At 35.6% G+C, this 22,018-nt stretch overlaps 3 protein-coding genes across 3 annotated transcripts; 1 reads left to right on the top strand and 2 right to left on the bottom strand.

The window, feature by feature from the left end:
• The first annotated feature begins 639 nt into the window (after positions 1–639).
• LOC103707056 lies at positions 640–6,885 on the top strand. The gene is made up of 5 exons (XM_008791404.4): positions 640–806; positions 1,293–1,374; positions 1,530–1,698; positions 6,158–6,218; positions 6,378–6,885. Exons 2-5 carry the CDS (start codon positions 1,338–1,340, stop codon positions 6,561–6,563), a joined length of 453 nt encoding a protein of 150 aa, XP_008789626.1. The 5' UTR covers positions 640–806; positions 1,293–1,337; the 3' UTR covers positions 6,564–6,885.
• An 896-nt stretch (positions 6,886–7,781) lies between these two features.
• LOC103707054 (cryptochrome DASH, chloroplastic/mitochondrial) lies at positions 7,782–20,427 on the bottom strand. The gene is made up of 15 exons (XM_008791402.4): positions 20,340–20,427; positions 18,712–18,900; positions 16,495–17,341; positions 15,533–15,672; positions 13,777–13,992; positions 13,533–13,673; positions 12,979–13,053; positions 12,281–12,397; positions 12,149–12,195; positions 11,939–12,015; positions 10,067–10,142; positions 9,878–9,947; positions 8,542–8,665; positions 8,401–8,450; positions 7,782–8,198 (listed from the first exon to the last, which is right to left on the bottom strand). Exons 3-15 carry the CDS (start codon positions 17,009–17,011, stop codon positions 8,001–8,003), a joined length of 1,848 nt encoding a protein of 615 aa, XP_008789624.2. The 5' UTR covers positions 17,012–17,341; positions 18,712–18,900; positions 20,340–20,427; the 3' UTR covers positions 7,782–8,000.
• Positions 19,402–21,925, bottom strand: LOC103707055 (probable plastid-lipid-associated protein 8, chloroplastic). Its single transcript, XM_008791403.3, has 4 exons — positions 21,675–21,925; positions 20,903–21,026; positions 20,340–20,519; positions 19,402–19,961 (listed from the first exon to the last, which is right to left on the bottom strand). Exons 1-4 carry the CDS (start codon positions 21,861–21,863, stop codon positions 19,771–19,773), a joined length of 684 nt encoding a protein of 227 aa, XP_008789625.1. The 5' UTR covers positions 21,864–21,925; the 3' UTR covers positions 19,402–19,770.
• Between the last annotated feature and the right edge of the window lie 93 nt (positions 21,926–22,018).

Below are 22,018 nucleotides of genomic sequence, written 5' to 3'. Positions count from 1 at the left end.
TAAAATTAAATTCACTAGAATTTGGAACATATTTGAGATTTGACCATTAATATCTCCTAACCAAATCCAATTATAAATTATATATATATTATAAAATTATATATATATAAATATAAATATAATAGAGAAGTGAGGGATGCGAACGTCCAACCTCAAGGAGGTCCAAAATGCACTCCGAAAAAAAAAAAAAAAACTCTTTCAACATACACATATTTTTGATATCAAGACATCGACCTTTTCTATTTGAACCATGCTATTAAACTACCTCGAAAGAGATTCAAATCCAATATCCAATCCAATCCGAATAATTCGATCCGAATAAAAATTAATTAGATATATTCAGATATCCAAAGGTTTACCATTTACTAGAACAGGTTTAGAATTTTTGAATAATTTTTTAATCAAATTTAGGACGGATTATATAGAATTTAAATGGATTCAGATATATAATAAATTTTACGTTTAGCCAATCCGTTGCCATTTCTATCCTTTAGCCTAATGGGTCGGAGGGGTGGCAGCTTTCTTTAAGGTTGCATCGACCACCTTGTGCCCCCAACTCACTGGCGTACCTTCAACGCTAGGGGTAATGTTGTCATTTCACATATGCAAGAGCGAGTAAATAATCCGTTCACCCACGTTCGGCCGCCAACGGACCCTGTCGGCGGGCGAGCGAGCGAGCGGCTGGAGAGCGAGAGTAGGAGACTCCTCCTCCTCCTCTCCACTGCTTCCTTCCGCTCTGTTCTATCTATCTGTCTCTTTGATCTCTTCCTGTGGCCTTCTGAAAGGAAGGATTCAGTTTGTTTCAGGTAATTATAATTCTTGATTACTGTCTTCCTACTGGTTTTCTTGTCCTGAATAAGTGTTTGTTTTTTTAAATATTTCTTAAAGATTATTTTATCTTATTTTCTAGTATAATTAACGGTTCATTGAATTGCCTGAATGGAAGTTGCTTGAAACACGCTGTAATCTTTTTTAGTGATTCCGATTCGTGTTCTTGATTGAGCGTTGCGTGACTAGGGTTTGTGAAGATTCAGTTTTTTTTTTTTTCTCTTTTTGTTGTAGAAGCTGCTGATTTGAAACGTCAAGATGATAATTTGTTGGATTGTCTTGTAGGATTTGATTTTTGCTAGTTCAAAGATTGGGATCTGGACTTGAATTTCTGGAAATCGAATCATAAGAACGTTAATTCATGCTATCACATTATGTCTCGCTAAACTTCAAAATGTAATCATGGAAAATTATTTCTCTTTGTACAGTTTCTGATGCTTCCAAGTGATGCTTTTTTTATGCAGGGTATTTCTCTAGTGAAGTATTTTGGGTCCTGCTGTTCTTTAGAAATGGAGTACTTAATGAGCATGATGGCACATTCTTCAGGTCTTATAACTCTCCGACCAGAAATTCTTGAACGTTTGGTTTTTAATAGTTTGGTAACAAACTGTCCTTATTTCCATAATCTTGAAATGTATGTAGTTTGATGTGGCTTTAGTTTGATTTTATTTTATTTTTTCTTATTGTTTCCCTCCATGTAGTTACATATGTTTCCCAAGCAAGGCCGAAATGTAATGGAAAGAATTTGGAGGATGAAATGAAGGAGCTGGGAAAGTTGAGAACAGCCATCATGATGGAAAAATGCCAGAGTGGGGATGAAGTTGTCATCTGTCCTATACCAAGGAAAAGAAACACCGGGACCATATTTTTGTAAGTTTATGTCGCATACTTAACAAGACAGTTAAATTAACTGTTGAAGGAGCTTTTCTAGAATGTCTTGTGATTGATGGTTAGTTAACCTTAGCTTAGATACACAAGCCCCAACCATCTACACGGAGTTGGCACTAAAAGTAAAGGTACATACTCTATCAAGAGGAAGAAAAACTCGGTCTTGACTCTCTGTTATTTTTTGCCACATAATTACATAATTATGAAAGTTCATTATTAAAAAGATTATGATATGCTATATGATTGATAAATAGTTACCCGCGATGGTAAGTAACAAGCCTTGTCCCATATATGTGGGTTGGCGTGAAGGAGAGCAATGATCTTACCGTAGTTTGAGAGGATTTTATAGCTGACCATTAACCTAATGTCCATGCTATGAATCGGTGCCAAATTGTTGGCCTAGTCATCTTTAGATAAAGGGGGGTTTGACATGAAACCCCAAAGGATATTTGATTAGTAAGGGCCAGGGGTAGCCATATTTGCAGTTTGAGACTGTTTAACTATGGAGCGATTGTCCATAGCTCTTCAAGACTTTGAAGGAGTCTAGATGAAGAAGGAAGAAGTATGGTTCGCAGAGCTATTGCGTTTATCTTTAAAGTATAATCTACAAGCCAAACCACCAAACCGACCATCCTTATCAGCCTTATCTCAGCTGGTTGGCACCCTTTTCTAAGGGCTTGTTCTGAAGGAGGTCCAGGGCTCAAACCTCGTGGTTCACATTACACCACATTGCTCAAAAAACGGCCAAATGAATCTGCATGACTGTAGTCTAGATGACTTTTTTAAATATTTATTCTCTATAAGGTATAACCTAGAATAATACATTGTGATTAGTTGTAAGGAGCATGCCAATGCGTATATGATAAAGTTGAAGAATGCCATTAACTACTTCAATTGACGTGGTAAACCTTCCAAAAAATGTTTTAAATGTATGGAGATGAGTACTGATATGGGGGAGAGTAGGCCATTCTATAGGGTGATTCCGAAATTGTGGAGGCTTGGTCCGATCAAGCTGAGATCCAGAGTTGATGTTCACTTGTCTTTAGGAATTGATATAACTTGTGATGACTCTAGACAATCCAACATGCTGTTGCTTAAAATTCTATTTTATAGGTTTCTTTAGGACAGATAAGCTTTTGGTGAAATTTCATGCTAGAATATATTTTCTATCATCAGTTCATTGGTCTTTTTTGAATCAATTAGCATATTCTAATCTTGCAGATGTTGAATTGCTTTGGAATGTGAGTCTTGATGTTAAAGTATTTAGGATGTGAAAATCCATATTGCATCAGTTAACCAGTTCATTTTTACACCTTGAGACCAAGTATGGGAAGATGCAACAAGGTCTCTAATTGCTCCGTGAATGGTCAATGATTTTGATGTGATCTATAAGAAGACCACATCAGGAAATGCAGATGACCACTTGCATCAAATTGATCCCTACTTCCCTTTTTTTGAGAATAAGTTATGCAAGTCAATATTCTTTGCTGGGAGTGGGTCTGTACGAGTAGCCAAATAGGTGTTCCTTTATGATAGCAGAATAAGGATACATTTAGTATTGAAGGATTAGTATAGGATTAGTATTGAAGGATACATTTAACAGAATAAGGATGGTAGTCAAATTAGGCAATTAAATTGGTTTTTATGGAGATAAGTGATTGGAGAAGAGTTTTCTTTGTGACAGTAAAGCATGGATAGTATTAGTATGTAGGTGCTGTGGGGAGCTTTACTTCAACAAGAAAAGCTTGATGAGGCAGCTCTTCTTGACATATTTTTTAGCTATACCAGGAAAAATTATAACAATAAACATATATTTCTTTTTTTTTAATCATTCACTTGTTCTCTCTCATTGCTCTGAGCAATATCTCATCATGAGTTAGAGAATTGAGGTTTGTCATGCTATGTTTTTCTTAGTCTAATAATTATTTTGGACTGCTGAGAAGGATGAGAAAGGAGCTGAAAATTATATACCTAGTCCAGATTGAGAGCACCCATCAATATATATTGGTTCTTGAGGAACAAACCAAAAGCCAAGAAAGTCGCTGGCTGTCTGTAGCCTCAGCAGGATCGTCAGCTCCAGCCACAAATTGGTGTACCTGCTAGGCACAATTAACAGGTGCTAGCTCCATTTTCTTGATCATGTGTTTGTGCAGATTGTTTGAAATCTGTGAATACCTCATGGTGCAAGACCTCATTAACCACTAAGTAAAGGTGCCCATCATGCCTTTTTCTTTCTTATTGGTGCTTGCCAGCAGCTTATCCAGCATGCCCATAATCACATGAATATTTGAACCTTGCATGGTACTCAGGTTGATCCTATGAAGGTTACACGTTGTTACTTCCCTAGAAATATTTGGAGCAGGTTCCTTGTGCTATTATGCTAGCATTTTAGGTGATGCTATATTCATAATTTTAGTATCAAAGGCAAGATGTTTTACTGTGACCTCAAAAGTCAATTTTGGCCATTGGGATTTGAATAAGAGTCTTACTGAGAGCATCTAACATTTTTCCACTGATTTTCAATCAGACAAGGCTATGACTTGGCTTATGCAATATCCTTATTATTAGTTTTTTGATAGCTAAGGTCAAGACTGAATGAAGACAAGGTAGACTTTTATGGGTGCTTTTATAAAACTTGCAGTAAAGCAGGCTTTTGATGTTCTGCCCCCCTTTTTTTCTGAATATCAATGCTCTGAAAATGGTGTGGTCTCAGGCCATTTGCAAAGTTATGCATTATTCTTGAACTACGGAGAGGAGGACCGTAACATATTCCTTGGAAAAAAGGGATTTGCCAGGAATGTCTGGATTTTCTCCATTGATTTACAATTAGATGAGGCTATGACTTAGCATGTGCAATATCCTTATTATTATTATTTCTTTAATAGCTTGGATCAAGAGTACATCAAGTTTATGTAAACTTTCATTGACAATTTGGCAGAGATTCCAGTGAAGCATGCCATTGGCATTCTATCTTCGTCTCTCTCTCTCTTTTTTTAAAATTTTAAATACCAATGCTCTCAAAGTGGTCTCGTCTCCATCCAGTTATAAAGTTATGGACTCTTGTGGTTATTTGGATTGCTGAGACATGCAGGGACTTATAAACCATATAGATAATTTTACTGATATTACATGTACACTTTTCTCATAATCAGTGTTTTTTTTTTCTTTCATGATAGGTGAGGTCAAATATTAAATACTGTTTGTAATCATTTGATATTCCTTTTTTTGTGTATCCAGGGATATTGGTTGTTTTAAGTTTGAAAAACAGCTGATTAAAATTAATGCATACATTTTGGTATCGTCATTCTTGTTATCTATTATTAGTCAAGAAATTACCAGATTAAGGGTCAGATGAGGGGATCCGATAATGAATGTCAAAGTAATTATCATCCTAGTTGTTCCATGCCACCCACTCTTTCCATAGTAGTCATATCGCAGTTGAAGATATGCTTAGCTGGAGAAATTCAAGAGATTTGACTGAACTTTCTACATCGCAGATGGGAAATTTGAAACTCTAAGAAAATGGTAGAAGAATTAATGACTAGAAAATCATGGTTCAAGATTGATTTGATGACATGTTGGTTCAGTCCCAAGTGCTATATCTGACTAGCTCCCTTTCCCAGAAAAGTTAGAGAAACTGGGAGAATGTGAATAGGTTAACTTTCTGTTTGCAAGGAATCATATTATATTTCTCTCATTTATGAACATTGGTCATTGAAGGTGACAGAAACATAATCATGTTGAGAGAGCAGTTACATTGTTAACCCTTTTGGAGGTATTCTGCTCTCCAAGTAACAGCAAGGAAGGCATGCTGTTAACTTTGCTGTTTTTGCCAGCTCGTGAGGCTTAATGTTTTCAATTTTCATGTTTTGTTGTGTGCCAAACTACTGAGGTATATTGCTTTTCAGTCCTATTTGTTGCACGTGCCTGTGGGCATGCAGGCATATGCATGCATTAAGAATGTGCTATATTCTATAGCCAGCATTCAACTAGCCTAAGCAAACCTAGCCTTTTACCTTGGTCGCATTAAATAATTGTGCTCTGCAAGAGTTGGATTTTGATTGTATTTGAAGCACAATAAAGGATTTATATATTCTTTCAAGTTGTTAGAAAGTTAATATTGCTAGCTTAATCACGGAATATGAAGTTTTCACTGACCGGGCTTGATGTATTTGACAAGATTTTGAGCATTTAATTTTGATTCTAAAAAAATGCTTGTCAAGCTAGAATCTTTAGTTCGCCTAGTGTGTTAGTTGTTTTACATCGTCTCAACACTTGAGAATCTATACTCAGCATCATACTTATAGGTGCCTAAAATGTGAAGGCTGTCGTTTTGTTATTTTTGGCATATTTTTTCACAGCTGCAGGCATTTACTCTGTCATCGTATGGTACATCTGATTGCATTTCTTTTTATTGCACTAATACTTGTAAAGAATGCAGGTCAAGCAGAGACCATAATGAGCTGAAAGTTGTAGCAGATCCTGACATTATTATGAGCAAGGTCTGTGCTTATGCTTCTTACTACTTGCTGCATCTCCGCTGGATTCCTCTAGAATTCTCTTAGTTTTCTAGATTTTGTTTGCATTGGCTGATCAGAAAGTGTATGACCACAAGAAAAACTAGATAACAAGCTGAAGATGTTTTCTGCTATATTCTGCAGGCTTCACCACCCTGCTTTTCTTGTTCTCCACCAATCAGAGCAAGCAATCCTCTCATTCGAGATGCTCATTTCCGTGAGCCAAGGGTGCAAAGGGCCTCCCAAGTGCCAGTTATTGACAAACTTGCCGAGGATTTTGATTGTGCCAATTGTGACTCCACCATGCAAAATATCGTGACAATGGCCTGAAAGTTCTACCTCCATTTCCAATAATTCAAGGGGGATACCCTTTCTTACCCTGAAACTTTGTCAAGGTTTTTTCTTTTATCTGCAAATTGGATGGTGTATATATTGGAGTTTCGTTCTGAGGCTTCTTAAGTTATATTGTCCTCATCATGTTGGCCATCATGTATATATTTTGATGGCCACAATCTATGATCATGAGCCAATTTTGGTGAATAACTACCTCAATAATTTTGCATAGCTGGAAATGTTGCAGGGTGACCTATTCTACTTTGTGGTATAAATAATTTTAAGATCCTGGCTAATAAATTCCCGTTCCATCCGAGTATGATAGATATTTTTGAATCTTGGCATTTTTCATTGGATCAACACTACTATTGGCACTGAATTTTATACAAGCATATAATGATCCAGGTTTTATGATTTGTCATTTTGGTAAATCGGGTTTAAAGAAAAGCAACCAAATATTATTCTCAATGATTTGTCATTTTGGTAAATCGGGTTTAAAGAAAAGCCACCAAATATTATTCTCATGATGCTAATGATCCAGGTTTTATGATTTGTCATTTTGGTAAATCGGGTTTAAAGAAAAGCAACCCAATATTATTCTCAATGATTTGTCATTTTGGCCTTGTTTCCTAGAAGCTGGCAATTAAAAAGTCGGGCTGTTTCTTGTACCAGAAACATGAGCTGCTTCACTTGTTAAATTTAAGAAGTTCCAAGTGTTCAATCTCTAATTTGAAAATGGTGGCTTCTAGCAAGTTTGAGATGCGAGGATAGGAGAAAAAAGAATACAAAATTCAATGGACACATTTAGTTCCTACAAAGCAGAGATTTTTAGTTGGAAATTTGATGGTCGGCTTGTATGCAACTTGAATTCCTGAACTTCTAGTTAGGATGTATTTCCTTCCGAATAACTTGACCCAACTCCAGTAAATGTTTACTTCCACATAACTCTTGACTGGCATCCAAATAATAGTGTTGCTCACTTTGGTGTGGTCACAGAAGGAATAATCTGATCTTTGGTCTCTCTCTCTCTCTCTCTCTGGAGAAATGTTTGCATATAATATAATTTGAGCGGATGTTTTTCTTTTCAAGTTCCAGAGATCTTACAAGCAACCAGATTATGGTTCAACAATTATCTGGATCCAAATTAGATTGGTTGCTATTTGCTGACAATCTGCAGTGGAGTTAATGCACTATTACAAGTAATGAAGTCAGTTCTATATTTATGTAACTTATTCCAAGTTCAAGCAAAAAGAAATCATCAGAGACATCTGATGTTCTGGCATGATGTTATTTCATTCTGAATTCTGGTAATGAATCATCATAAACTACTGATCTTTTAGTTTCTATTCAATGAAACACTAGTTGAATTCTGGTTATAAAAAAAAAAATCTTCATATGCTGTCATTTTATTGCATTATCAGTATATGGGGCCTCTCATCCTAGGTGCATATTGTTCCGTCTCCCATTACCTCTTTTGGCATGATCATTCCTCTGATTTGTATTCTCAAACTTTAAAGGTACAACTTGCTTAATATATGATTGTCCTGGGAAGTTCCTTCTCTCCTTTGGAAGCGCTCGTAGCTCTGGCAACCAGTAAGCAACATACTCACCTTCAGGATCATAGGTTTTTGCCTGCACAAAATTGTCAATATTAAATCTTGATTCTCTGAAGTCCGGGACGTGAACTTGATTTATATCACAATAAAAACTAAATTTAAAACAACCTCTTCACTAGGAAATAATATGGGAAGAATTCCTTCTTAAATTCAAAGGTGCTAAAGTATGGGAAAGAAAACAGTAATCTGAACATCATAATAATGTCAGCTGCACTTACTTGTTTTGGGACACTAAAATACCGATCTTCTCTTGGGTCATTACCAACTCCTGTTACAAACAAATGAAGACACTTATATTGTTCTTTTTTCTTATACAAAAAGCAAAAACCTATGTGTATTAATTTTTGGTGAACACCAACCTGCTCCATAAGTCCAGTTACCATAATTTGATGCTGGATCATAATCCAAGAGACATGTCTCAAACCACTCAGCTCCCATGCGCCAGTCTATGCCCATATCTCGAACCAGAAATGAGCAGACGATCTACAAATAAAATAAAAAGGCAACTTATGAATTGATTTTTCACTCCAATCATACAGTTATAGTGAATTTTTATTTGTACTGAAGAATGAAATCGATTGTTCAATAACATGTTAAAGCAAGAGGTATCTGAAGTAACAGAAATTTTTTGCTAGTAACAGATGAGTCAGCAAAAGATGCAGAAATCCAGCAAAAATTTGAAATACATGGCTGATTCTGGTAGAACAAGAGAGATCCACTTTGTTAGATTCGCTTAAAAAAACCAAGAAGCTCCCATCCCTTTAAGCAGAGGAACCTGAATGCATGTGCCTGTTCTCTCTCGTTCATCTTTCTTTTGATTGGACAAGCTTTTGTTTTTCTTCTCGGGTATCAAAAATAAAAAAATCTGATATACCCAAAAATACTATTAAAGCAATGAAGCAGCTAAATTACAGTTCTGGGCATGCAGGCCCCATGTTTGTGCACACCAGACTGTAATAATTAGCAGGATTTTAGGGCAAATGAGCATTTTAGCAGCCTTTCAGACAAGAAAACAAACTAGATGCCAGAAAAATTATGAACAAGTTATAAATCAAGAACTTGGTGGAAGAGGAAACGACTATAAAATCAAAATCACACCATAAGAATACTTATTCTGCCGATCATTATCTAAAAGTATCTGATAACCAATATGAAGTTCATGCTACAGCAAGAACAACAATGCCATCAAAGCTTCTGAAATATGCGGGCATGGTGGTTATTGCTAAGAAAAACAAGTTTTTGATGAATAATCGGTCTTCTCATTTCATAGGACTTTGCCTTTGATAGGAATCAATGAAGTAAGATGCATGAAACCAAGGCCAAATGGATTCAGTTTGATCAATTGTCTACATTTGAGGACAAATAACTAATATCTTTGACTGGATGTAAAAAATTCTAAATGCTTTGATCTCTACATTTGATGAAATGGTAACTGCTAGAATGATCTAATGCCTTTGCATGATGTATACTCTTTTCTGCTGTTAAACTTCAATCCAAATATTATATATATATATATATATATATATATATATATATATATATATCAACCTGAACAAAACTGCAAATCAGAATTTTCCTCTCATCCTTTACAAAAGATATATAAATAGGTCCTTCAGTGTAAACTTTTCTTTATAAAACTTCCATTGTCAGAGTTGACAATATTAGGAATGGATCCCTCAAAAAACAGAGAAGTACCTGACGCCCCCGGTTTGACATGAAGCCAGTGGTACATAGCTCTTTCATGTTCGCATCAATGAGAGGATAACTATGAATCATAAAAATAGGCGGAAAATATCAAAAGACAACTTACTGCATAATTCCAAGTTGTTCAAAACACAAAACCAAATATGAAATGAAACAGAAGAAATAAAATATTAAAGATACCCTGTTCGGCCATCTCTCCAAGACTCCAATAGTGACTGATCTTGGCTCCATTTGATCATCACTTTTCTTGGACCCCCTGAAAAAAAAGAGTAGATAACCAACTCTGAGACAAAAAGATAATATGAACATGATTCAAAATCTATTTCTGCCTAAAACTAGGATGGATGTTTACTTTGGATCTACAAGTAGAGCACTCAAGCAGTGTATCAATTTCAGGGAATTATGCTTGGATCATCATAGAAGGAATTCAAGGAAAAGTTAACTGAAACCAACAAGTCAACAGAACATGCATCCTACTAGGAATTCTATCGAAATCGTCAATGCTGCACAATCAGAGTTAACAATAGACTGGTAAACGTACCAAAGGTCCAAACTTGTATATAAGTTATTAGGGAGAGCACTGAAAGGGGCAGTAAAACTGGCAATGTCAATACACGAGAAATGACTGTCTTGAACATAGAGATCTATCACAAACAGTTATTAAAATGCCAAGAGCAAAATTCTCTTAGCTACAGAAAGAAAAGTTCTATATTGCTATTAATCATTTAAAGGCTGCCTTTAATTCCCGGAAGATGAAAGTTTTCAAGTATCATCAAGGATACGATACTGTAAACGGATGGCAGCACTCCAATCATTACTCAAAAAGGATGCTGAAACTGGTAAAAATTGGCACGAGTTTGCAAATTATTTTATTTTATCTATAAATAAATACTAAATAATGTATTACTAAGTGAATATCAAATATGCTTCCTATCATCCTTCAGGCACTATGTTCACTGCACACCAGCATCCAGCTCAAATATTCCATGTCAGATATGTATCTGTGAATCAGATATGCATTAAATAGTTATATACTCATAAAATTCTCCAAATCTGACCTGTACATATTGGTAGAAAGTTGGAATTTTCAAACTACGAGTTCAACCAACCATAATGTCACTGGAAGTGGATTTCTGCCTTTAAGAGGTTGGTAAAGTACATGGGTATAAAAATAGCTTTGCAGTATTGTGTTTCATATATCCTTAAGTTCAATTTGGAGTTTGGATGAGAAAGATGTTCATGGAAAGACCTTAACAAATTATATTTCTTAGTGTATTATTTTGCTTATAATGAAAAGGGAAAATATATAATTTACTTTACATAAATTTATTTTTTCGTTTATTTCACCATTTCTCCTTTTCTTGCTCTTGCCTAATTAGATGCTTGGATACATGTCAAAATTTGACTATCACATCTGTATCCATGCAGCAATATTCAGGTAGTACATACAACTGGATCATAAAACCTCATATTAAAGAAAAAAAAATACTCAGGTACACCACATATCCTAATGACATTATGAACGAAAATGTTCACAGCCTTTTCCTTCTAGCATGTATCTTAAGTCCTAAATAAAAGAATAATGTGATTATCTACAAGAAAAGAAGGGCATAATATGATCAAGAACACCTAAAGGTGAAAAGTTTACTGATAGATCAGAATTAAAAAGTTACTTTTGCCCTTGCATTTGGAACTACTTTTAGTACTTGATGGTAATTAGAAAAATTGACTTTTCTTAAATGTTTTTGTAGCACTTCATGCAAATTTCAAGACATTGTTAGAATATACATGAATAGATTTGTCTAATTCTATGTGATTAAGTACTAGAACCCTAGATTGTTGTATGAATTGTATATAAGAGAATGAATCCTTCTACAATACACTAATCAATCTACAACCTGTATGTTTTGATGCTAGGTCCTCTCCTAGTGCAATGTAGCAGATGAATTACAATAGGATAGCCATAAGCTAAAGTGATTTTATATTTCTATTATCTTGTGGGGCAACTTCCACAAATAATAACGGCAATTATGATTGTAAAAAAAAATGTACCTAGATGAAAAATTGAATTTCCATATTTTATTGAAAGAAACCTGAAGTAGTCCCTCCATATCAGCTCAAATAGAACCCTGGAATCACAACCTTAATATCAACAAAAATTTGCTGTTGCAATTGTAGTATCATTGCTAAGTCAAGAACTAAACCCCATGTTTCAGTTTGCAATTGGGAGCAACTTATTTACAAAAGTTGAAGATACATTACCAGTATGTTGAATCATTTGCCAAGCGCTTCTTCTCGTATCTCTTTACCTAACAAATGTAATGAAAACAAACATGAGAAGGAGACTCAAACTGTACACTATTTGGGCCAATCAATCAGTAGGAGATTTCAAACCTCTTCATAGATATAACGTGGAGAAAGACTACCAAAAGCAAGCCATGGAGAGAATTTTGTGGAATAATCTGGCCCTAACATACCATTCCTTGTCTCCTTGTAAACCCTTAACATGTCCTGCACGAAAACATATCACAGGAATAGAAATAACTTAATTATTAAGACTCATTGACAATATAACAACAACAACAATAAAAAGCAAGCACACTTTAAATTGCCGAAATTCAAATTTAGCAGATTATATAATGGCAAATATAGAAGTTATATGTCAATATTTTATTTACAGAGGAAACCATGATTAACCTCTAAATGATTTCAGATATGAATATATCTGGATAACCATTTTCAAGATAATTGCATTCTTTCATGCATATGTAGTGGCATGTTCCAATATATGTTGTATATGACAAACTACAGTGATCAGAAAGATGATAACTCAAAGTACCAGAACCTTCAGTATATAAGACAAAAATGACAATAACAACAGAGGCAGCTAGTTTTATGTATATCAAACATTTTTTCCAACCTGCCACCCCAAATAAATGGGATCAGACCTTTTTTTTTTCTTTTTGTCATGATCATACATATTCCCTCACTATTGCACTGATGCAGACATTTTTATTTTTTCCAAAAAATAGAGTTGGCAAGACAGAAATTCACATATCACCTTCTAAATCACTCTTTCTCAGAATACTTACAGTCTTCCAGAAATATTCATGAACCCTACACAAAGCTGCATTCTCACCTCCGACAAAGTGTATTCCTCGTTCAAACTGCATATAGAAAGGCAATCATCTTTAGTTTATAATGAATTTATATTTATCCATGTTATACATAGAAGACTAAATTCACAACCCAGAAACTAATCTAGAATATATAACTCTAAGAATTTGCAAGAATCATATTTCAAGCTTACTGCATAAGACTTAACATGTCCATTGAGAAGAAACAAATAACTATAGAAGAATATATAATATGTATCTAAATATCATGGAGAAGAGAAGAAGAACCATAATGATAAACATAATTTGCAGATGTATAGATACTGAAGGGCACAATATATGCCATTGCATTACCAATGAAGATAAAAACAAGGGTAAGTGGGGAGGGAGGCCAACAAATCATTCCAGCAACAACTCTTAGATCATTAGATAAATGCATCAGTGCCGTCAGATAAAGAAGGTAAAAGAAACACTAAAACTTCTATGCTCTTAGATTAAGAGATATAAATGGTAGAACATCATGGACCTGCCTTTTTCTCGTAGTGTCCTAGTTGTTCAAGTGTAGGAATGGTTCCCTGTCCACCAATTTCATCCAAACTACTGCCGGGTAGTGGCCCAAGTGATGCTGGCAACTTGAAGCAACTCCTAATTGAACACTTCGATTCAACAGCCTGTGAAATGGACCAAAAACAAAGACCTATGTTTGTAGGCTATCGGGCTAATGCAAAATATGAAGATGATGCTCATCCAAGAAAAAAATAAATCTAAATTTACCTTACGAAACTGTGTATATACATCTGGTAAATTCTTTGCTTCAAATGGAAGATCGTCTATATGGTACATTGTGCTTCCCCATATAAGTTGTAGCTTAGGATATACAGGTTTATGTTTCAAAGATTCTCCCTCACATACCGCTAATTGATGCAAGCCTTTGCGAACAAGTCGTTCAACAAGAAGCTCCTCGCTGCAAGTTTCTTTGTGAGCATAAACCTGATACCATCAAAGTGAAACTCATCTAAGAAATACTAACACTAAGCAGAGTGTCAATTTAAAGGAAAAAAAAACTTATTTAAGTAGGTCCTTAGTATTCTTAAGTATGATTGAAGTGTGCAATTATTGCCTTGTTAGTTATGCATTTATGCAGATCAATAATCATGTTCTTCATGAAGAATTCCAGAAATTATGGCCACCTGATCGTTTACAATTCTCCATATTGCCAGTCACCATTGTGCATCAGGAAAGATGACAACTGATGCACATTCAGATCATGAGAACATATAAAATGCTTAAAAGACCTGTCTCATACTGTTCAAGCTCAAGTATTCTGAATGAGAAAATAAGAAAAAAGAACTTGAAACATGACATTATGAACAAACAAATGAAAGGACTGTTTTGGACGTGGTTGGGGAGAATGGTGACTTGAGATGTCTCTGGAAAGTAGAGAGGCTTGAATATGCATCAACGAGTCTATCTACATGGTGATCTGGATGAAATTCATGAACAAAGATGATAAAAGTTTAGGTTGACAAAGATTTGGCAGTTATACAAGCATATGGCAAGGCACCTCCAAATATATCAGATGACTGTATTATGGTTGTAGTTGTTCATATTCTATATCTAACCACAAGATGTCTCTGCATTTCACGCCCCTGCTTTTCTTAGTAGAGTGTAGTTAGCAAACAAGGTGTAATGTTCTGGTCAATGTATAAATTTTTGAACATCAAACTTTTTTACCTTATTATCAACATTTTTCATTTTATTTTTTATAAACCAAAGACATGACTATGTTTCCTAAAGTCATCTTCTATATACTGACACTGACATATGTCAATTTAAAGTGTTAGAACTTTCACCACTGCTATTCAACATGTAAAACAGCAGTTACTCTAAACAATCCATTCCTGCACATTCATGGATAGTAAAGCATTGCTTTAAATCAAATAACATACAAAGTTAATTTTGACACTTTTCTTGAGTTATATATTTTTCTAGGTCAGGAACAGGAAATTTTGATACTCTGAGTACTTTTTACTTAGTAAATGCATGAAGGAGCCTCTATGTACGGTATTCAGGATTGAAAAATGAAGGAAACATGACACCCCATTATACCAAACTTCTATATCATTCATAATTATTTTTATGTCAAAGAAAACAGATTCTATGGCTAATCTGGTGAGGGATTCCAAACTCAGAGTGGATCAAGAAAAATTAAAAAAAAATCAGCCAAGGTACTGCTATACAAATTCTTGGAGCTTTCAAAAGAAATCCCAACAAAACATCTTTGAGCTTAGGCCATAACTGTATCTGACATCAGTGCAATTTCGATACATAGCATTTTACTGAAGAGTATTATGCAAGCTTTCACTTCACATGTGGTGAGTCTAATTCCATGCCTGTCTAGCAGCATAATGAAGGATCCCAGATGAAAACAAAAGAAGAAATCATGGAGACAGAGGAGCATTCAAAGATAAATATATTGAAAGAATGCACACACACAGAGGCATAAAAGGGTATTTTATAGATTAATAACTGTATGGGCTCCAAGAGCTTTTGCAACTGAAGGAAGGATGTCCTCAGGCTTTCCATGTCGTACTAGCAAGTCTAATCCACGCTTCATCAAATTCTTTTTCAAGTCAGCAAGACTTTCTATCAGAAACTGTGCTCTGAATGCTGTTGACAATTATAAAAGAGTATGTCAAGTACGTAAAAAAAGCAATAATGAGTAATTGATAATATAAAACAGCTATGCGATGCAATAGATGAGAGCAAGATTCTAGACATCAATGTGCTTAGATTAAAAAATACAGTAAATGATAATCATGCTTGTTAAACTTTGAATTTTCAAAAGTCACTAACTACGTTTGTAAAATTGCAAGATGTTTATTGAGAACCAAGTCTAAGCACACTCTATCAGCAATTTTCATTACATATGAACACATTCTAATGTGTTTCCCAGCTAAGGTCGTTTCCTGAGCTTGGTTACAGCTGTGACCCCAGGACTCCTACTTATTAAAAAAAAAAAAGAAAAAAAAAAGATCATTGTGATATATGGTGCAACAGAAGATAAGTTTCAGATGGTCTTTCATGCAGTTTTTTATAGCAGACTTAATGCATTCATCTGAAAAATACTGACAAATCCAATGTTTAAATACATAAAAATGGCAAGTGAAACATTTTTAGTGATTAATATGGCAGTTATCCGAAAAATGATTTTTCAGATCGTTCGCATCTGAATTGCTAAATTCACTGATTTCCACTTGCGATCCCAAAACATAATACCTAAAGAAGCAAAAAGAGAAATAGTAAAGCCCATCACAACAATAAAATGTCTACAGTTTGAGCTATGTTTTCAAAATTTTTGTGCAAAACCCCAAGAATTGATCAAATAACCATGTGTCACATTGCTCAATAGTCAATACAGCGCATTAAAAACACTAAGATCATTCCAGCAGAAAACAGAACCAATATAAGTGACTCAATCAACCTCCTTACCTCCAGTTTTTGGAAATCCGAAGTAATGGGTAGTCCCAAAATGGCGAGGGTCCACACAGTACACCGGTAAGACGGCATCAGATGCCGCCAACGCCCGGATCAGCGCCTCGTTGTCCAGAACCCGGAGGTCGTTTCTAAACCACATGATGGCGATCCCGGTGCCGTTCCGCTTCAAATCGGGAGAGGAATGCCTCCCGAATGCCTCCTCGGAAACCGCGGCGACCTCCTCGGCGCTCAGTCCCGGGACTGTATGGCACCGCGCCTGCCGGCATTCGTCAGGCCGGGAAATGAGATTCGAAGCCAAGCTCATGATGAGATGGGAATTGAAGGGGAGTGGATTTGGAGTGCAAGCGAAGGCTCTGGAAGGGAGTAAGGAAGGAGAGAAGGGAAGGAGGAGGAAGGGCATGGTGTTCGCCTTCCGACCGGGGAAAAAAAAAAGAGGCAGGGAGGGCAAGGAAGAGGGAAGCGCGGGAGGAGTTGCCACGTGTATATGGCGGAAATGATTACGTGGCGCCATTATTAGCCTAGAGAAAGAACTTTGGTGAGCTGATGAGTTGTGGATTCTTCGATTTGCTGCGAACCGTAACGCAGCTTATGACCACACGTTCTGGCGGGGCCCACGAGACATTTGCTGTGATCGGTGCAGAGTACCATGCAGCAAATCCGAATAATGAACGACTGCCACGTCGGACATTGTAAGAAATGTTCGCAGCACTTTTTAACGGGCACGGCCTCACGGATGCTTACGGGAAGAGTTTGCTCTTGCGTGCATTACTGTTTGCACGAATCTCGGCATTCTCTCAGATACCCGCACCCCTTCTGAAATTAGTTTCACTTACAGTTTGCTCTGATGACGATATTTTTGAAATTCAATTGAATAAAAAAATCATAAATTTGTTCGAAAGCTATACTGTTGTAAAAATATCTATCGGGAGCTAGCTTTTACATTCAAATTTTTTTATTTCGACTATTTTAACCGGAGCTTCCGGGAAAATTATGGACAAGAAAGAAAAAAAAAACTTCAATTAGGGTAAAGTAAATTGGTTGGTGTATGAAAGATAGAAAGAAAGGAAAATAATTTTACAAGAGTTTTAGTTCCGTTCGCTCCATAACGAAAGAAAGAAAAAAAAAATTATATTTTTATAAATAAACCAAACACGAAGAAAAGAAGAGTATAGAAATTATCACTATTCGGCAAAGTAGCCGCTGTGTTCTTCTTCATCAAGAAAAACAGATGGGCATAGCATTAATTTATGATGAAGCAAATTTTCTATCGGTGATGGGTTGTACAAACTTTTTAGCTCAAATATAATGTGCAAAGAGCTACGCAACCAATCATCAAAAAAAAGCAAAAAAAACATAAAATAACCTTGCCAACTTTTAATCATTTGAAACTTTCATTAATTAATTTCTAAATAAAATTTTTATTTGTGAAAAAAAACAAAAACTTGTTTCTGCAAGGGTAATTTTTATTCAATATGTTTTTATAAAATATATAGTACATCCCCCACAGTATTGCTCTCCTTAGTTATCTTACCATCACAATGCAAACTTAGAGCTCCATAAATGGCCCAACTCATAAATTTTATGAAATCCCAAATGCTATGTTGGATGCATAATTCGGTGGATAATGAAATGGCATAGTATAGAATTACTTGTGTTATTGCTAATTCCTTAAGATGAGTAATCATCTCCAATGAGTCATTTAAATTTTACTAGGAGCCTGACTTTCCTTTTGTTCTCGAGCAAGCTTCTTTCCTGTTTGTTGAGTAATTTTGTTTTTTGAAAACTATATTACTTTTAAAAGATATTGAAAGAACATATTTGCAGCACCTTCATGAATGGACGATCGAATATCTCCATAATTCTCATTTCCTTATGATCTTTGAAATACTTCATGTGTTGTTGGAGGGTAAAGAAACTACATAATGTTCATGTAACCAAAAGTTTCCAAGCAATGCATTATAAGAAGTACTTGCTTTGACAGCAAATAACTTTGCTTCAAAAGATGAGCTCCTAAAATTAATAAATCAAAATATTGACCTAGGGACCTTCTTGCATGCTAACTTAAATTCTAAATCGCAACTTTTTCAGAAATAAGGTGGTGAATGGACAAGTTTATACGATTCCTCAAAAGTCATAAATTTGACTAAGGAACCAAAAATATAAAATATATAAAAAAAAGGAATCAATCTCATTAAATCAGTTTATGCTTACCGCAACAATCTGAAACATTTAAAATGTCATGATTATCTTAACCATATATCATGCTTCAACAAAAGTTAGAGTTGATATATGTTCTTGATGATCCTTGGGAATTCAAGACTGACTTTGATTAATTGAATGCAAAGGAAGTCTTATAGAGTCATGTGGCAAATGGTCTTAAGTTGTTTCAGTTATAAAGACCTGCAGTCAATGTAAACCACAGATTCCATAAGTAATACATGAAAAATCATGATCATTGATTTGATCTATAAAGAAAAATATAGTGGAGAAAAAGAAACAAATTGACATGTTTTGACATAAAAATGTCCAATGTATAATCACAATACACGCTTTGAAAGTAAATAAGCATACTTACATAGACAAATTACATACAAATCAATTTGGCATATCTTTCAATCAAATTCACCATACGGAGGAGAGATTTATTGGTAATTTCACTTGAGATTGGCATAACCTATGATTCAACAAGATGGCAATTTTGAACAGGTGCCAGCTCTCATGGTAATTTTGTCCAAGTTTAATCAAATTCACCATATGATCCAACAACATGGTAATTTGCACTTTATTTATCTCTATAAAATGAATTAAACAACCAAAAGGAAAATCTCAAATGATTATAAGAGACTTACAGACCAAAAGTAGGCAGGCAGCTTTAGCAAGGGTGTCACCAATTCCAAAAGGTGTCACAAGCTTGACTTCAGATTCTTTTTTTATACAACATGAAAATGTTCGACTTCAATATAGATAAACTAAAACAAAAGCAATTGCACCATTGAATTAGGTTCAACCATCTGAATCACACATTATCATTCTCAAATGCCGCCTCATTATTCCTCACAATCACGAAAGGTTATACTACATGATATAAGCCATAGGACCACATATCTAAAAAAGTCAGCTGTTTTAGAATATCCATGGCATCACGGAGGACATTTGAATCACTTCCCTGGGAAAGGAAATGGCAAAATTACAAGTTAACAATAAAGAATGGAAAATATATAATAGGGAACATGTTCTTTCACTGAAAAGGATATGCAAATATGGCTTTCATTATCCTCGTCTTAGAAAGACAAAAAGAGAACCTCTAGAACCCTTCCCTAGCCTGATCTTCTCGTCGATGTAGGTTATTTGCAACTTTACCTCACTCTCACCACCATACTGAAACCCCAGTGAGCCAATCTTTAGTTTAGGGGGTTCGAATATGACTTGAATCAATTTATCATCCAATACTTTCAGTGTACCTAAAAAACCATCAAGAAGACCGAAAATCAACCAATAACGCCATCATATGAATCATTGTCCCTAGCAAAGTCAGGGCATTTTCTATTATGGACATTAAAAAGGAAGAAGTGACATGGAAATTACAGCAAATAGAGATTGGTTAATTTACATGCATACAGGGCATTTGAGGTCCTATCAACTTTACCTTGTGGGGCTTATGTTGAGTAGAGTATATCTAAAGTATGATCAATCCTATGCATGTCTGAACATGTGCATGGAAATCATGATATATATCTCAATTTTTTATCGACAGTACGGAGGCAGAGTAAACAATCAAATGACACTTATACAATGCACAAAGAACAAATGTGCATCAACTATGTCTAAACGATTGTTACCTTTTAAGGATACTTCTCCATCAAGGAAACCGAAGGCAGAGAATGACACCATGTTTCTCACAGCATCTGGGGCTTCCACAACTTGCACTATTTCATTTGTTTTGAAGACAAGGCGTCCAAAAGCACTCCGGTAACCTCCGCCAGGAGATGTTGGCCTTGAACAGTACACAACATCCCACTCTGAGCAACATGTATAACATAATAACGACTCAGGCAACGACTGAGGAGATAAGTGAAAAATAATGTCATTGTCTTCTTTATATTCGATAATTGGGTAAACTACAGCAGTATTTCACATGCAGTCCTCTAAAGGCTGGCTTAATTAGTTCAGTAATTTGATGAACACATTGAAAAAGGTGGGAAAATTGGAGTATTTAGTATTAGCATTTTCAGAAGCCATCGGAACATCCAAAATTCACCTAATTATTATGGGAAAAAAAAGTAGGGTGAGGATTTCAAAAATTTAAGGACCACATAGAGCATAAATTAGGGATAGCTCATGAGTCATCTAAATTATTTTATCTGAAATGTCATGCATTGAAAGCATTTATTTAACCTTTTACCTCCAAATATAAGGGGGCATTTAACAGGCTCATCTACGCAATATTTTTCCAGCTGTAGTGCCGCACCAGCTACCTCTTTGTGCCCATCCTTGGTGAGCAAAACTCCTCCATCAGTCCCCTTCACCTAGAGACAGTAAAGTTATGTCATCACATTCAGATTGAAAATATCAACAAGATAAAATTGATAGCAAAAGAGAAAATGGGTAAATAATTTAGGAGCAATTTGAGGACAATTTCCAATTCAGATGGTCTGGTCTTAGATATGAAATAACTGGAAAGAAATGGACAGGTGGTGAAATAGAAAAACAAGTCTTAAGAATACAAGCAAAGACCAAATCCCTTTTTCCAAGTCGTAGTCATAATCAATGCAATCCATTTGAATATCTTCTCAAAACTTCTCTTTTACAATGTGAGAATAAAGTTGCTAAAATAATTTTCTTTGCCCAAAACCCATTTTTAGGGGCAAAAAAGGAGGGACTACAAAATCAAGCTTTCTCTTTAAGAAAATTCGGATGAGCATATAATTGCTAGAATTTTCTTAAAAAGATAGCATTTTCCACCTTCATATCCAATTAATAAAGAAAAAAAAAGATCGCTGTCTTTATACATTCATAAGAAAGCATCCATGACGACTGATCTCAACCTACACGAGTTCGGCATCCAGAAAACGAACTCCAACGCTGAGATTTTAGAACCAACTACCACAATTTCTTTCTCTTTTTTTATCTTTGACTTCATTAACACAAGAGAGAGAGAGCTCGAGAATCCGAACCTTGGAGAGAATAGAAGCCACGAGATCGTCGGGTGCCCCAACGACCGGCCGCGCTGCGATCGAGGCGTGGACGGTCGAGATCTTGTATCTTCGGGGCCGGAGAGAGATCGACGGCGGATACGATGGGTTGGGGTGGGAGAGGAGGACTTGGGGTTTGGCGGGGAAGAAAAGAGCAAGGATTGAAGCCATCGAGTAGTGTGGCAGGAGCTACAGCTCGGCTGAGCATCTTTCGTTGTCCTTTTTTTTTCAAATAAAAAAAAATCTTTTCCTTTAAACTTCTCGTTTTTCGATTCGTCAAATATTCGATTTTAGATTTTGATGGGGCCCGTCAAGCTGAGCTGGAG

The sequence above is a fragment of the Phoenix dactylifera genome, chromosome 7, assembly GCF_009389715.1.
Source record: "Phoenix dactylifera cultivar Barhee BC4 chromosome 7, palm_55x_up_171113_PBpolish2nd_filt_p, whole genome shotgun sequence".
Classification (NCBI taxonomy): Eukaryota; Viridiplantae; Streptophyta; class Magnoliopsida; order Arecales; family Arecaceae; genus Phoenix; species Phoenix dactylifera.
This window is presented reverse-complemented; position numbering and strand designations above follow the sequence as displayed.